At 35.1% G+C, this 18,091-nt stretch overlaps 1 protein-coding gene across 1 annotated transcript in view; it reads left to right on the top strand.

Moving 5' to 3' along the window:
* The window catches only part of PGM2 (phosphoglucomutase 2), a 34,519-nt gene extending 16,952 nt beyond the window's left edge, over positions 1 to 17,567 (top strand). Inside the window, exons 8-14 of the mRNA XM_074229642.1 lie at positions 401 to 498; positions 3,052 to 3,232; positions 3,322 to 3,415; positions 4,875 to 5,004; positions 11,986 to 12,175; positions 13,829 to 13,962; positions 15,723 to 17,567. Coding sequence (XP_074085743.1) covers positions 401 to 498; positions 3,052 to 3,232; positions 3,322 to 3,415; positions 4,875 to 5,004; positions 11,986 to 12,175; positions 13,829 to 13,962; positions 15,723 to 15,825 — 930 coding nt within the window. The 3' untranslated portion in view covers positions 15,826 to 17,567. The remainder of the gene's footprint in view (positions 1 to 400; positions 499 to 3,051; positions 3,233 to 3,321; positions 3,416 to 4,874; positions 5,005 to 11,985; positions 12,176 to 13,828; positions 13,963 to 15,722) is intronic.
* Positions 17,568 to 18,091: the final 524 nt, after the last annotated feature.

Here is an 18,091-nt window from a genome sequence, read left to right as displayed (position 1 = left end):
TTGCCATATATTTGTTGCTAAGGTGATTAGTGGATTATGCATTCACTAATTACATCTGCAATAGGTGATGATTGCTTTTCATTACAGAACCATCATATACAATGATGACCTACAGTACCTCTAGAAATCTCATTAGTTTTGGAACTTTTTTCATTTTAAAAGAGACTTGAATTGAATTTTTTTTTTTTTTTTAGTTTTTGCAAGGCAGTGGGGTTAAGTGGCTTGCCCAAGGCCACACAGCTAGGTAATTATTAAGTGTCTGAGACCGGATTTGAACTCAGGTACTCCTGACTCCAGGGCCGGTGGTCTATCCACTGCACCACCTAGCTGCTCCTGAATTTTTTTAAAGATTTTATTTTTTTTCTTGACATAAGTAATTGTTTTCTTCTAACTCTTGCAGACATTATCCTTTGCTTTGGCTGAGAAAACACAGGCTAAAATTGTTTTAGCAAATGATCCAGATGCTGATCGACTGGCAGTAGCAGAAAAGCAAGAAAGGCAGGTTTAAAGCTTTAAGGTTTTTTAAAAACATATTTTAATATACAATTTTATAATATCTTTTGGGAAACTATTACTGGTAAAACTACCAAATGAAGGGGGCAGCTAGGTGGTGCAGTGGATAGACCACTGGTCCTGGAGTCAGGATGGGTCTGAGTTCAAATCCGGCCTCAGACACTTAACAATTACCTAGCTGTGTGACCTTGGGCTAGTCACTTAACTCCATTGCCTTAAATAAATAAAATTAGAAAAAAATTTAAACAAACTACCAAATGAATATAGGATTCATCCCATGTATTTGGCAGATTATGATCTTAATAAATTTTCTATTAACTTACAAATGTGATGGAAGTAATTTTCCCCAAAGTTCTTTATTTTTATCTTTTGCAATTACACAGAAAGATTTTCACTTTCATTTTTGTAAAATTTTCTCCCTCTGTCAAGACAGCAAACAATCTGATGCAGGCTATACTTTTAATCATGTTAAGTATTTCCATCTTGGTCATACTGTGAAAAAGAATCAGAATAAAAGGGGGAACCACAAGAAAGAAAAAAACAAAAGACTAAATCAAAAAAAATTGAAAATAATATGCTTTGAGCTGTATTCAGACTCCACAGTTCTTTCTCTGGATGGGAATAGGATTTTTCATCACAAGTTTTTTAGAATTGTCTAATCACTATATTGTTGAGAAGAGCCTTGTCTGTCATAATTGCTCATTACACAATGTTGATAATACTGTGTACAGTGTTCTCTCTAGGTTCTGCCCAATTTACTAAGCATCAGTTTTATATTAGTCTTTCCAGTTTTTTATAAATCAACCTGTTCATTATTTCTTATAGAATAATAATATTCTATTACATTCATTTATCACAACTTAATCAGCCAGTGCCAAATTAATGGACAGCCTCTCACTTATAGAAATAATTTTAAGTACTTCTATTTCTTTAGCACATAACAAAATACTGAACTATGGGGATTTTAAGTTAAATTTTTTACAGATTGCATACAATTTTACATTGTAAAATAAATTTACATATTTAATATTTATTATCACATACTTCTGTTTGGCACTTTATAAAACATTTTCATTTATGTAGTTACCTTTATGTCCTTTGATTCTGATAAGAGTGCACTGATCATGCTTCTTTTTTTTTAAAGATTTTATTTATTTTGAATTTTACAATTTTCCCCCAGTCTTACTTCCCCCCTCCCCCCACAGAAGCAATTTTCTAGTCTTTACATTGTTTTCATGGTATACATTGATCCAAATTGAATGTGATGAGAGAGAAATCATATCTTTAAGGAAGAAACAAAGTATAAGAGATAGCAAAATCAGACAATAATATATCAGTTTTTTTTCCTAAATTAAAGTTAATAGTCCTTGGTCTTTGTTCAAGTTCCACAGTTCTTGGTATTTTCCATCAAAAGAACTTTTTAAAAAAATTTTAAATAAGCTATCCCATCAGCAAAACAATTGACCTGAAAATTAATTGAAAAGAGATAATTTAAGAATTATTGGACTGCCAAGTCATGATCAAAGAAAGAGTCTAGATATCCTCTTTCAAGAAATTTTCAGGAAGGATGACTGCCCTCATATCCTAGAATCAGAAGCAAAAATAGAAATAGAAAGATTTCACTGATCACTGTCTGAAAGAGATCACCAAATGAAAACTCTGAGAACATTAAAAACAAAATTCCAAAGCTCTTAAGTCAAGCAACTAGAAAGAAGCAATTCAAATATTGTTAATCCAGTCAGGATCACAGAAGATTTAACAACTTCCACATTAAAGAAATGAAGGGCTTATAATATGATATTCTGGAAGGAAAAAGAGCCAGAATAACAACCAAGAATAGTCTACTCATCAAAACTGAATACAATCCTTCTGGGGAACTGATAATGCTTCTAAGAACATAATTTATACTATAGACATAGGGTAGCAGTACAGATGTGATGTAAACATTTTTTGCTGATAGAAAATGCACTAAAGGCCCTATCTATCAGAAAATGATTTTAATTTAGTAGTCCCAGCTTTGATATTAAGGATTTATTCTAATCATGTTGATTACAGATAAAGGAGAATATAGAATTCTTTGTCTGCTCTTTGACGATTAATTTTCTTTTAAGTTTTGATCATGGACTTTAGAGAAATTTCAAATGATCACTTATTCACAGTCAGTAATATGAAACAAGCCCTAAAATTAGATTAAGCTTATGTTTGGAGAATATTAATGATTCCATGAAGTACTAATCTACTTTAAGACTATGGACAAAAAATGTTAGAATAAATATTATCATTTATTTGCTCTTTGATAGAGAAATATTTATAAAGATCTTTAAGGCAACCAGATTTTTTTACAAGTTGATATTAGTTATTTTTAGAAGAATTAAGATGGGAATCTATTTTTCAGTCTTTTTAGTTATTTTTTTTCTTTACTGATTTATAGGCTTATTTTTTGTCCACAGTGACACAGTGCCTCTCAGAGTTTTTTCTTATTATTTCTAGTGTCCTTTTTCAAAATTGCTGTAATGATGAATGTCATTTTTTCCCCAGTGGTGAATGGAGAGTGTTTTCTGGAAATGAAATGGGAGCTCTTTTAGGTTGGTGGCTCTTTACCACTTGGAGGGAAAAGAATCAAGATCGAAATGCTCTTAAAGACTTGTACATGTTATCCAGCACAGTTTCTTCAAAGATCCTGAGGGCCATTGCCTTAAAGGAAGGTTTTCATTTTGAGGTAACATATTTGTACAGCTCTGTGCTCATTATTTTCATTGTGCTGTAGCAGAGAATAAGACTTTTCTTGTATACTTATTGCCCCATTAGGAAACATTAACTGGCTTTAAGTGGATGGGAAATCGAGCCAAACAACTGATAGACCAGGGGAAAACTGTTCTATTTGCATTTGAAGAAGCTATAGGTAAGAAGTAACAATAAACATGATCTAATCTATCATAAAATTTCATTTTGCTAAAAATAAGATATTCTGAATCTGGGAAGAAAGAAATACCTTATTTGTATCAGATGTGATGGGAACAATTTATCTGCTTTTTTTGGAAATGCTTCTATAATAGACCAGAATAGCATCTATGATTTTTTTTCTCAATTGAAAGCACTGAAGTATCATGTGAGAAATGTAATTGCCTAAAATAGGATCATCATTAGGTTCTTCTTGATCCTCTTTTCAAATGACTGAAAATATCTAACAGGTTCTGCTTGTATGCTGCCAAAAGGTAGGTTTGTAGAAACATATCCACATAAATTTGGGAGAGTTATGCTCTCTCTCTCTGTTCAGTATCTGCTAATTCATACATAAATTTGACTCACTCCTTCCCCAAATAAGTGCATTGGGCATTCTAATTTTAACAATATAGACAATAACACGGAATTAATTAGTGCTCTCAATTGTGGAAAATCAGGGAAAGTCTTATGAGCTTTTTTAGATGAATTAATACAGTGAAGAAATAATCACTAAAGGTTATATTTTGTTTTCTTGTGCTAGGAACACAATCATTGGTAATCATTATAAGCTATTCATAACATAAGATACCTGAAGTTCTAATATTTTATTAACAAGTTTGAGGAACTTTTTTAAAGTTTTAAATTTTATCTTCAGAAATACTAATCTCCTCACAAGTGTTTTATTAAATGTAACCTTTGTACTTCACTTTTGGATATTCAGTAGTTATAAATAAAATAAAAGACATTGCTCCATCTAGGTGGTGTACTGTATACAGCACCAGACCTGGAGTCAGGAAGACCTGAGTTTCTCTCTGATCTCAGACACTTATTAATTGTGTCACCCTAGGTAATTCACCTTGTTTGCCTTAGTTTCCTTGACTGAAAATGAACTAAGAGGGAAATTGCAAACCACTCCTGTGTCTTTGCCAAGAAAACCCAAACATGAGCAAAGAGAGTTGGACATGACTGAACAACAACCAAAAAACTGCAAAAGAAAAAGTAAAGAAAAACATTGCTCCTACTCTGCAGGAGCTTACAATTTTGTTGGGGAGCCAAGCAACACACAACACACACACACAAAAAAACTAAGTAATAGTACAAGGAAGTATATTATTAAATTCCTAGTAAGTAAAAATGGTAGTAGATGTTATATCAAAGAAATTCTATCATTGTATATTGGAGTGAGAGGGGACATTCTCCTGGAGGAAAACTCATACTTGTCATGGATATTAAAGTATGGATAAGATTTAGCAAAGGTGGATCTAGATGTAGGTTGAATAAAAAACAAATGAATAGAGATGGGAAATAAAAATGAGTTATATAAATAATAAAGAAAGTGGGCATCATCAGTGTACCAGTTTCTGCTACCTTTATGCATGCATATGATACCCAATTGTTGTAATGTATGTTTTTCATAGGATATATGTGCTGTCCTTTTGTTTTGGATAAAGACGGGGTCAGTGCTGCTGTTATAAGTGCAGAATTGACTAGTTTTCTAGCAACTAAGAATTTGTCTTTGGCCCAGCAACTAAAAGCCATCTATGTTGAGTAAGTTTCTACTGACTTTTTTTTTTGTCATTATAACAACATCAAGGGGTGTTATGATATCCATGTAGCAAATAAATATTTCTTGAATGTATGTTTTCAAGTCAGTGTCCTTGGTGCAAACAGTGAAGAATAAGACATAATTCTGCCTTAGTAAAGCTTATAGCCCAGAAAGAAAAGTAAGAGGTACACAACTCATTATAACAGTCAAATGTGAATGTACAATGTAAAGTATTAATTCCCTTGGTAGCTTCATTAATTCCCTCCCTATACATATGACTCCTAGACTAGATGTGGCCTTAGTCTCTCCCAAGTTCCAAACCTATATCATCAGTGTCCTCTTGGATATTTCAAACCAGATCTCCTATAGGCATCTCAAACTCAAAACAATCAAAACAGTACTGATCCCCAAAACCTACCCCTTTTATCTACTTTTCTATTTAATTGTTGTGGGCACCATCACCAGTTACCCAGGTTCAGAACTTTGTGGTCATCCTCAACTTCATAGGCTCCTTTACCCTGACATACACAGTTTCCAAATCGTTGTCTCTCTTGAATACATTTCCTTTTGTCTCTTTATGTGGCCAATACCCTTGTTCAAACCTTCAATCATCTCTCACCCCAACCTGCCTGCTAGCATTCTACACACAGCCCCCAAAGTGCTTCCTCAGTTGCTGATCTGGCCATCACCCCCTTTTTGATTCTATTACCTCTAGCATCAACTCTAGTTTGGCATTGAAACTTCACAGTCCGACTGATTCTCTACTTTTGCCCTTATAACACTACAAATGGATCTTCCTGATGCCCAGGTCTGACCATGAGACACACACACACATACACACACACTCACACTCCTAAACCAATAAATTCCACAACATCACAACCCTCTGTAAACTGGCCCTTTCCTGTATCTGACAACAGCTGCCTCCTGGATTCCTTACACATGTCCCCTGTCTTCCTGACTCTGACCCTTCTCGAGCCATCCCCATGGCTAGAGTTCTTGCTCCCTTCAAGTCTCAGCTAAAACCCTGATACAAGAAATCCCCCTGACCCCACCCCCTCCAAGGCCTTCACCATCTTAGAGCCTTCTCTTTTTACCCTTTACAGAACTTTTTAAAAATCCTTTGTACACAATTGGAAGCATCTTTCTACTAAGCAGTAATAATATATGTTTGGGGTACTGGGTTAATCACTTTATTATTTCATTTGATCCTCATAAGAGTCCTGGGAGAGAAGTGTTGTTACTATCCTCATTTGACAGAGGAGGAAACTGAGGCACAGTGTATAGTGACTTGTCTGGGTCAGTGAGTATCTGAGACTGAAGTTGACTGCGGATCTTCCTGGCTGCATGCCCTGCACCAGAGCAGGAGCCATTTGTGCCTCTCTTTGTATGTTTCTCTTGGTGTGCTATGTGACTGGCACATAGAAGGACTTCATTTTAGTGCCCCCCCCCAATGTGTGCATGGGGCAACCACACTGGACTCTTGGCCCTATGTGTTCTCATCCATTCAGTGCATTCCCAGCACGCATCTCTGAAGCCTGTTCCTAAGGCATTTCCTAATCCCCTGGCTGCTAGTGCTTTCTCCTTGAAGGTTATTGTGTATTTGTGTCACGTGTTGTAAGTCTGTCTGTCTGTGGTACACTGACGATGTCCTGTACTAGGACAGGAGCTACTTCACTTTTTGCAGAGTCAGTGAATGCTCAGCATCCATCAATAAATACTTGTTGATTCATTGATTGACTAGTAGAGAAGGTTAGATTAGGAGTGTTGTTGCAGTGTGATATGATTACTTCAATATGTAAATTGTGTTGTCATGAAAAGCAATTTGAAAGAAGAATTTATAAGACCACATACAAAAAGAATGAATTGAAACCTGAATGACTAGGAAAATGATAGCTTTAATGGTATTAAGAGACATGAGGATCTAGTGATGGGAAAATTTTGTGTAGAGGAGGTGTTAAATATTTGGCATATTAAATTTAAATTGACCTAAGAATATTCACATAAAGCATCTAGAAACTCATTAAAGGTAGAGTTTTGTAATTCAGGAGGGAAGTCAAGAACTTGGTGGTGAATGAGAGCCTTAAAGGAGCATAGAAGAAAAGAGTGCAGGACTTGGAGCTAATCTTCTGTGGTTAACTGCATCTAGGAGAGGGAAGATGAAAGAGAATTAGCTAGCATGGTGCCATATCCCAGAAGTCAATCAAATAGTTTCAAGGTTGGAGTATTAAAGGAAATGGTGAAGAGTGATAAGCTTTAAGGAAAGATCATTGGATTTGCCAGTTAGGGCAAGGGTTGTTACTTTTTTAAAAAATAAATTTTATTGGGGTGGCTAGGTGGCGCTGTGGATAGAGCACTGGCTCTTGATTCAGGAGGACCTGAGTTCAAATTTGACCTCAGACACTTAATAGTTACCTAGTTTTGTGACCTTGGGCCAGTCACTTCACCCCATTTGCCTTGAAAAAACCTAAAAAAAAGCAAAAAACCCAACATATTTTTATTTTAAAATAATTTTATTTTATATTATTTTTTCCAATTAACTGCAAAAATAGTTTTCAACATTCATTTTTTGGTAAACTTTTGAATACCTCATTTTTCTACCCTCCTACCCTTTCCTCTTTCCCCTCACCATGGCAGTGAACAATCTGTGATATAGATTGTATACATACAGTCCTATTTAACATATTTCCATATTAGTCATGAACATTAATTTTTAAAAAATTTGAGTTCTAAATTCTTTCCATCCATCCCTTTTCCCACCTGTTGAGCAGATGGAGAATATAATATAAATTATAATATGTAATCATGCAAAATGTAGTATTTTTACATTAGCCATATTACCAGGAAAAAACTAGAAAAATTAAAAATGTAAAAATATGTTTCAGTCTGCACTCAACAATTCATCAGTTCTCTCTCTAAAAGTAGTTAGCATATTTCATCATGAGTCTCATGAAATTGTCTTGGATCACTGTATTGAGCTAAAAGTTTCACAGTTAATCATTTTATAATATTGCAGTTTCTAAATATAGTGTTGTCTTGTTTCTGCTCACTTCACTCTATCTTCCCGGATTTTTCTGAACCATTCCCCTCATTTCTTCTAGTATGGTAATAATATTTCATCACAATCATGTACCACAGTTTTTACAACCATTTTCCAGTAGATATTTCCTTAATTTGCAGTTCTTTGTCACTACAAAAAAAGAGTTGCTATAAGTTCTTTTCCCTTTTCTTAATCTCTTTGGTTAACAAACCTAGTTTGTTATTGCTGGTCAAAAGGTATGTATGCACGGTTTTATAGACCTTTGGGCATAGTTCTAAATTGCTCTACAGAAAGACTCCACCAACAGTGCATTAGAATCCCAATTTTCCCACATCCTCTCCAATATTAATCATTTTCCTTTTCATTCTGATATAATTATAAAGATAACTTAAAAAACCCCAAGTTCATTTAGAGGACACCTTTGAACCTTTTAAAGTATACATGAGGTATTCTTTTATAGCCAAAAGAGATACATTCAACTGATTTTTTCTTTTTTATCTTATGAGAATTTTCAGTAAAAGTAACTTTTAAGTGAAACTAGATAGATTGGAGTCATTACCATGAGTCCTAATATTTAATGATATGACAATAAACAGAACACTAAATAATATTAAGCTTTTATTTTCAGAGGAATTTGGCAGTATTATATTCTGGAAACTAAATTATTGCATAAAGTTAACAATAAGAACTATTTACATTTATTTCCCTAATGTGACAACACATGATGCTGAAATTCTGTGAGGCTGAACTGTAACTGTTTCTTCTAAAGCCTTACTGGATCTCCCTCTGCAACTACTACCCCTAGCTGAAATTGTTCTCCCCTCTAAATTTCTTTTTTTTTTAAAAAGAAAATATGTTATATCTGACCACTCTCCCCCCCATGGTCCACCCTCTCTTCCATCACTCACATTTCCCCCTCCCCTTCCTCCATCCCTCTTCTCTCCTTACTACAGATGTCTAATACCCCATTGAGTATATATGCTATTTCCTTTCCTAGCCACCTCTGATGAGAGCAGATTCCCTCATTCCCCCTTGCCTTTCCCCTTCCATATCATTGCAATAGGTCATTGTAATAAAGAAAAATCTTATTATATGAAATATCTTAGCCTATTCCTCCTCTCCTTTTTCTTTCTCCCATTACATTTCCCTTTTATCTACTGACTCCATTTTTACATCATAATATATCTTCAAATTCAGTTGTCTCCTGTGCTTCATCTATAAAAGCTCCTTCTACTTGCTCTATTAAATGAGAAGGTTCATATGAGTATTATCGGTATCATTTTTCTATACAGGACTACATATAGTTCATCATCATTAAGTCCCTCTTATTTTCCTCTTCTCCTCCACTCTCTACGCTTCACCTGAGTCCTGTATTTGAAGATCAAACCTTCTGTTCAGCTCTGGCCATTCCAACAGGACCATTTGAAATTCCCCTGGTTCATTGAAAGTTCATCTTTTTCCCTGGAAGAAGACATTCAGTTTTGCTGGGCAGTTGATTCTCAGTTGCATTCTTAGCTCTTTTTCCTTCCAGAATATTATATTCCAAGCCCTATGAGCTTTTAATGTAGTTGATGCTAAGTCCTATGTGATCCTGACTGCAGCTCCATGATATTTGAATTGTGCCCTTCTGGCTGCTTGTAATATTTTCTCTTTGACTTGGGAGTTCTGGAACTTGGCTATAATATTCCTGGGGGTTGGTTTTTTTTGGATCTCTTTCTGGGGGAGATTGGTGGATTCTCTCCATTTCTATTTTGCCCTCTGCTTCTAGGATATCAGAGCAATTTTCCTGTAATAATTCTTTGAAAATGATGTCAAGGCTCTTTTCCTGGTCATCACTTTCAGGTATTCCAATAATTTTTAAATTATCTTTCCTAAATCTGTTTTATATCTGTTGTTTTTTCCAATGAGATGTTTCACATTTTCTTCTAATTTTTCATTCTTTTGGTTTTGAAGTATTGAGTCCTGATTTCTAGTAAAATCAGCAATCTCCCTGAATTCTATTCTTTGTCTGAAGGATTTATTTTCCACAGAGAGCTTTCTTATCTCCTTTTCCATCTCGCCAATTCTGCTTTTTAAAGCTTTCTCCTCAATAACTTTTTTGAACTGTTTTATCCATTTGACCTATGCTGGTTTTTAATATGTTATTTTCTTCAGCATTTTTTTTTGGATCTCCTTGACTAAGCTGCTGACTTCATTTTCATGTTTTTCCTGCATCTCTCTCATTTCTTTTCCCAATTTTTCCTTTATCTCGCTCACTTGATTTTCAAAGTCTTTTTTGAGCTCTGTCATAGCCTGAGCCTAGTTTCTGTTTATCTTGGAGTCTTTAGATGCAGGAGCTTGGACTTCCTCATCTTCAGATTGAGTGTTTTGATCCTTCTTGGGATCACAGGCAAAGTATTTCTCAACGGTGTTCCTCTTTTTTCTCTGCTTACTCATCTCTCCAGCCTGTGCCTGGTTTTGGGGTGCTTCCTGAGTTTTTGAGTATTATTGGGACACACACCTCACAAGGATCTCAGTGTGTGAAGTTCTGTCTTCCCTCCTAGTCTGTGAATGACCACAAGCATACCCCTCTGCCACAGGGCTGACTTGGGGAGGCGCCCTGCTGTTCTATTAGCGGAGCCTAGACTGCAATCAGGATCTGAATGTGGCCAGAACCCCAGAGTCCTGTTCCAGGGACACAGGACCAAGCTCAGCAGTCTATCTCCGCTCCCTTCCCTAGGCTCTGCACTCATGCCCTGGGGGATCCTGCTTACTGGCTCTGCCTACTTCCAGTTCCTAGATCTGGTCTGTGGCTGTGTGCCCTGAGGGCTGGGCTTCACGTGCTCGCTCTGGTAGAGGTCCCCTGCTGTTCCCCCAAGTTGTGCCTGGTGATCCCCTGGGTGTAAGTCAGGAAACTGCCCTTGCTGCTGGGAGCCGCGGCTCCCAGCACCCTCTGGCTGCCTCGGGGAGGCTGAAGTTCCTTCACTCTGGTGGGCTGCACCTCTGGTGGGCCGCCCCTCCAACCCTGGGGAGCAGAGCCTTTCTGCTCTTTTCCAGGTTACCTTGGGTTGGAGAACTGCCTCACTGGATCCCTCTGTGGGTTCTGTCTCTAGAAAATGTAGAGTCCTTAGTTTATAAGTTTTGTTCTAGAGCACCTAAGAGACAGTCCTCTCCTGTTGCCATCTTGGCTCCACCCCTCTCCTCTAAATTTCAAAGAGCACTTTTAAGAATCTTTCTTTAACCCTTCTCATATTCAACCTTGTACCATGAGTTTTTGTCTACATGCACTCACCTGAACCTATCCCTCTTCTAAAATGAATTATGAATTACTGCAGTAAAAGAATTTTGTCACTTTGTAACCTCAGCACCTAATACATTAATGTTTGTTGAATTAGGTTTTGTTGTTGATAGATAAGAGCAGTAAACTTTTATTATGTTCCAGACTAAATTCTAGGGATAAAAAATAAGAAAACAAGACAATCGCTATTGGGAGAAAGCTTACATTCTAACAATGGAATACAAAATCTAAAAGGGGAAAGTGAATTATTCAGTGGGGAGAACAGACCAGAAAATGAGTTAAGGTAAAGCTTAAAGTAGGACTTTTTTTGGCCAAGGATTCACCAGTCATTGAACCAGCCTCAGGATGTCGTCTCCTTGATTGCATAAAGCCACTGGGAGGGAGAACAGAATAAAGTGAACCAGGAATGAAGTGATGAGAGAAATAGACTTAAAATCAGGAGCTCTGAGTCCCAGGCCCAGTTCTTTCAATAGGTATGATCTTGGGTAAATCCCATAATTATTCTGTGCCAGAATTTCCTTATGTCAAAATAAGGGGGTTGGACTAGATAATTTCTCTGGTTTCAATCATCCTTAAAATTCTGTGATTTCATGTCCTATTGATCAATTAGATTTTTTTATATTAAATATTATTACAGATGTATAAAGTTGTTTTTCTCTTTGACAGATATGGCTATCATATTACCAAGGCTTCATATTTTATTTGCCATGACCAAAATATCATCAAAAATTTATTTGAAAATCTTAGAAATTATGATGGAAAGAATACTTATCCAAAGACTTGTGGCAAATTTGAAGTTTCTGGAGTTAGGGATCTTACCACGGGCTATGACAGCAACCAACCTGACAAAAAAGCTGTGAGTATTTTTGTTGATTTATATCATTAAACCTCATTTCCATGTAAGAACTAAATATTTGCTCTAAAGAAACAGAAACTGTAGAAATAATCTAAATAAAATCTAGGCATGACTATTGTTACTCTCTTCATGACTTAAAATTATTCATGATTTCTTCAGAATTAAGATAGTCCTTCTAGTGATGTAGATTGCAGATTCTCCATGCCTTCTCCTGCTATGGCAAAAAACAGTTCTTTTTGTGTGCAATCCTTTTGTGATGGGCTTCTTTTTTTTAATTTTGTTTTTTTCCCACAATTGATATTTTATTTTTCCAATTACATCCTATAAAAATTTTTCAACATTCATCATTCATATGAATAGCATATTTATTACATAATTTTCTTCCACCTTCCCTTCCCACCCCTCTCCTTTCAACAGCAAACAGCCTGATGAATAATGTACATATACATTTGTATTTGACATGTTTATAGATTAGTCATTTTCTCTATGAGAAATTTGGACCAAGGAAAAAGAAGGAAAACCATGAGATAGGAAAGAAAAATATGAGAAATTTAAAAAAATGAATTAAGTATTCATTCAGATTCTGTAGGTTTTTCCTTGTTTTATTTTATTTTTCTTCCTCTAAATATAGATAGCATTATCCATAACAGATCTCCCAGGGTCGTCCTGGTCTCTGAATTGCACCTGATGGACTTCTTCAAACCTAGCTAGATTAATTCTCAAATACCACAGAGTCTGTCACTTGTCCTTTATACTTTAGAACCTTCTAGCAGAGCCCTTGAGAGAACCCAAGGCCTTCTTCATGCCAAAATTGATATTGGCATAGGACTTCAATGAAGAGTAGTTATAAGCAAGATTAAAAAAAAAGAAATAAGGAGCTGAGGGTTCAGCATTCTTCTGAAAATATTTTTTATAACAAAATATTTTTAATGTCTGAACTAGGTAGGAAATTCTAAAAGCAAAGTTTTCACATCACAAACATTGTGACTTAGATCTCTAGACTGGAAATCAAGCAACCTGAGGTTTTGCCTTATTAACTAGGTGTGGTACCCTGAGAAATCTCTATTCCTGTTGAGCTAACTATCTTATCTGTAAAAATAGATAGTTGAACTGAGATCCCTTCCAACCTTGACATCCTGTGGTACCCTATATGTGTTTACCCTTGAAATCAAAGTAAGTCTTCTACAAAGAACCAAATATATTAGAGGGTATATGAATAGAACAGGAGCATTGATAAATTTGATATGAACTTTTATTTTCTTTGATCTCTAATAATAATGATTCTTTTTGACTGTTACCTTTTTATTATTTTAATATCCATATGAACAAAGAAAATGTTATCATTCTGAAATATGATTAATTCAGCAAATGTCATCACTAGCAATGGATTCTAATTCAGAAAAAATAATTTGAATGTTAAATTAATTGTAAAAAAGGGAATTTTAGAGTCATTTACTATTCTTTTTTATTTTATGTCACTTAACTGTTTTAAATTAATTTTGGATTATTTCTATATATTGACCTTGAGATTATTTCTGTGTTCATTTTTTCCCATTCAGGAAACATATTAGTTATGTCACAATACTTTATAAAGATTTATAACATATATAAATATGAACATTAAATATATTATACCTCTATCTTCATTCATAGATTCTTCCTACAAGTAAAAGCAGCCAAATGATTACTTTTACTTTTTCAAATGGAGGAGTGGCAACTATGAGGACCAGTGGAACAGAGCCTAAAATCAAATATTATGCTGAACTCTGTGTGCCTCCTGGAAACAGGTACTGTAGGCAAAGAGAATCATTTTATCCATTAAACTTGGGTTCTTCTAAATATTAAGAAAAGTGATTTCATCTTGGAATTTAATGACAGCGATAAACTTAGATTGCTATTTTAGACTATAATATATAGTTTTTATAGTTGAAGAAGACTGTGTGGTTCAGTGAAAAGAGGACTAGTTTTAGAGCCATAGGCCTTGAGTTAAAATGTCGCTCTGTTTGTTAAAACAACAGATTCTAGCAGATTGTAAATTCAATCCTCTCCTCTTTTATCACCCCCTTCCCCCTTCACCTTGAACAAGTTTAACTTTTCTAGGATTTGTTTCCTAATCTGTTAAATTTGAGATTTAGCTCAATGACCTTTAAGGTCTCTTGAGTCTAAATTTATGAATCTATTAAATTGACTGTTCTCTTAAGTGTATAGGTAACATTATTTTATGGAGAATTCCAAGATTCTTTTAAGAACCTATAATTGTATTAGTTTGCTTAACTGGGCTTGAGTAGGCTATGGGAAGGAGAATATGAGGGCTATGGCCAGGGATCTTCTAAGGAAGAAGGGCATGAAATAAGGATGACATCGTGCCAAAATCCAAGAGACTATGAGACTAGAGGGGCAGTCAGGAGCCAGAGCCTTAAGAATATCCAAAGCTGAAGTTTGTATCCCTGTCTTCTTCCACTCTACTCCTCTTATTTCCTGCTCCAGCCCACAGCTTCCACTTTATTCACTGGCATTCCCATTTCATTGTGAACAAACTTCCTTCAGTGTGGCTCCTTTTCTCTCATAATTCCACTTCTCCTCCCTGTTGACACTGCATCTCTGGTCCTCTCCCCACCACCAGCTTTACCATCACCCTCAATTTTCTAGACTTTTGTTCAATACTGCCATTTCCAAACTTTCCCTTTTCTACCACCACAGAGCAACCTCCTTGAATTTCAGTTTCAAAATTTTCTATGCAATCTTAGATGATGAAGCCCAGTGTATTCCAAACTCAAAATCATTTTCTTTCCTTTCTCTAAGAGTTTAGCACTATGGGGCAGCTAGGTGTTGTAGTGGATAAAGCACCGGCCCTGTAGTCAGGAGTACCTGGGTTCAAGTCCGGTCTCAGACACTTAATAATTACCTAGCTGTGTGGCCTGGGGCAAGCCACTTAACCCCATTGCCTTGCAAAAAAAAAACAACCTAAAAACAATCAATTTGCCTTGCAAAAAAAAAACTAAAAAAAAAGAGTTTAGCACTTAGTTTACCATCTTCCTCCCTTCCTCCCCTTCAGCTGATCCACAACTGTTGATTTTTTTTCTCATTCTTAATCCTCAGTCTCTTCTGCATTTGATATACTATACTACATCCTCCCACTAGATAACTCCATTGTCTCTGGACTTCCATAAACTATTCTCTTCTTAACTACTCCTGTTAAGTCTCCTTTGCTGGTAGATCATATTATGCTTCCTAACTATGAATATTCCAAAAGTCTTGGTCTTAAGTTCTCTATCCTTATCTCTCTTTTCACCATCAATGACCTTATCAACTTTCCTGGGTTTAATTTTCATCTTAATGCTGTTGACTCCAATATATCATGTTTCCAACTTTCATCCTATATTACCAGGTACCTGGTAGACATTTCAAGCTGAATGTTCCAAAGATATCTCAGAGTCTGTCTAAAGCAGAATTTATCTTCTTAAAATTATTGTTTGGTTTTTAGTAGTTTAGTGTTTTAGTAGTTTCATAGTAACCTGTTAATTTGTAATCTTTTTTTCTCCTCCAGTGACCATGAACAGCTAAAGAAAGAACTTGATGATCTTGTCAGTGCCATTGAAGAATACTTCTTTCAGCCAGAAAAAAATAAGTTACAGCCTAAGTCCGAGTAAAATATTACTACATTGTTCCTAATTATACTTAAATTGCAAGTTATATTGAACTTACAAAGCAATATTTTTCAAGATCAAATAATATAAATTGTGATTAAGATGTTTACATATTTACAGATATATATTTCTTATTGGCTCCAGTTTGATGTTTTATATAACTAGGAAAGAACCATCATGTATAGTAAAACATTAGTCTTTTTAAAACTTTGAAGTATGGTATTTTTAGAGCTAAATGTAAAATTTTTTTTGTGGACTTCAGATGATATTGTAGATTAAATGCTTTAATTTGCATAAGTGACTGTTTTCTTCATAATGTTGGCTTTCTCTCTTTCCTCTAGCTTTCAATTCTAGTTTAATGAAAAAATAACAATAGTCATTTATATTTTTGAAAGAGGGCATGTAGAATGGCACATGGCACACATTATTTATAGGCTCACATATTAAGTATAATGTAAAAGGAGAGAACAAAATAAATGTTTTATTCACAATCAGGAAAATATGTACTTTGGGGAGACATAATCCAGTGAGGTCCAAGCTAAGTGCATTCTTCAAAGAAAAGTACTTGAAAAGTAGTTATTAAACTCCCTTTGTTTCAAAGATACCATTGTATGTTGCATAGATTTGAAGAACCTATCAACATTTTTATGTTCTTTCTAAATAAAATATACTTCATTTACTGTTTCTGTAGTTAATCTGGAACCATAAAGAAATGTTTGAAATTTATAGTTTAATGAATAGTTTGTGTTTTTGACTGTGGCATATATTTTGTTTTTGTGAAAATTCAACAAAATGTAATATTTGGCTTTTAAGTAGAAAATAGCATTACTAGAATTTCCCCCCTTTTTTCTAATGAAATTTTCAAAACTTTTTGCCTTTCATCTTCCTTCTCAGAAGCAGTAGCTTTGCAAACCATTAAATTAATTGAAATTGATTAAAATTAATATTTATAATGTATTATTTATATTTAATCAACAGGTCATTTATTAAGTGCCTATTGTATGTCAGATGAAAAGCAACATCACTTTCCTAGCCAATGACTAGGAAGTTGACTTTCAGATTAGGTTGATGTTTTGTCTCTGGCTCTGTGATCCTGGGCCAGGCCTGCTTAACCTTTTCAGTGACCTGAATCACTTTGGAAGACCAGAAGTTTCAGAACTGTTATTGTATAAGCAGAAGGGGTTTCCTCTACTTGTGTGTACTGTTTTGTTTTGATTTTTTAAGTGTTCAGTGCTGTGGATACAAAGACAAAAATAGGACTTTCTGTTCTTAAGGAATATATATTCTGTTGGGGAAACAAAATGAATGTCATCTTAATTAAATCTTAAGCACCAAATATGTTAAAAGTTTGATTCATTCTTGATGCAATTTTTCCAGCATTTGTAGAATTATAAAACATTAAAATGACTATCTAAAATGTGCATATCCTATAATAAAAACACAGTCACTTACCTCCAGAAATAGGTTTATTAACCTATTAGCCTGTCCAAGAAAATGGCTGAGATCAAATGCCACATTGATAATGGAGAAATTTTGGGATGGTCTAATTTCAGGTTCGAGAATGAAAATTCAAGAATGCAAAAGGATTGCAATTGGACTGATCTTCCGAGGAGATGAGCATCTAGTTGGGAAAAGACCAGGTTTATATAAGGGAGGTGTACTGATGAGAAAGGGATAAGGGTGGAATCAGGATGGTCCCTGTTATCTTTCAGCATGGGGGCAGCCTCTGAGTCTGTCAGCAAGGTCCAGTGCATGGAGCTCCCCTTCTTCGTAAGATAACTTTGAATAATAAGATGGAGCTATGTGCAGGCTTTGGGAAGTTTCTGTGAGAGAACTTGGAACAATGGGATAGGGGGACAGTGTTAATGGAAAACCAGCTCAGAAAAAGATTAACTATTTGACATGATCAGCACAGAGGGATTAATTATTTAATATTTAATCTAATAAATATCTAATAAATAATATCTAATGTTACTTATATAATATAATAAAATTTAAATATTTAATATCTAATCTAATAAATCTAATATCTATTACTACTACACATCTTCAGGTGAGGCAGCATGGTATCAGAGGGAAAAACATTAAATTTGAAGTTAGAGTACCATAGTTCCTGTTCCACGTCTATTTCATGTGTGACCTTCACAGAATTTCAGGGACCTTTTCAGACCTTATTGGTCACATAGTCTGCCTTTCTAGGAATCTTCCTAAGTAACATGGTCAATATGTGGTCAAACTCTCCTCCTTGTGAGAGAAGGGAAACTTGCCA

Source organism: Macrotis lagotis, chromosome 3 (genome assembly GCF_037893015.1).
Source record: "Macrotis lagotis isolate mMagLag1 chromosome 3, bilby.v1.9.chrom.fasta, whole genome shotgun sequence".
In the NCBI taxonomy this organism is placed as follows: Eukaryota; Metazoa; Chordata; class Mammalia; order Peramelemorphia; family Peramelidae; genus Macrotis; species Macrotis lagotis.
This window is presented reverse-complemented; position numbering and strand designations above follow the sequence as displayed.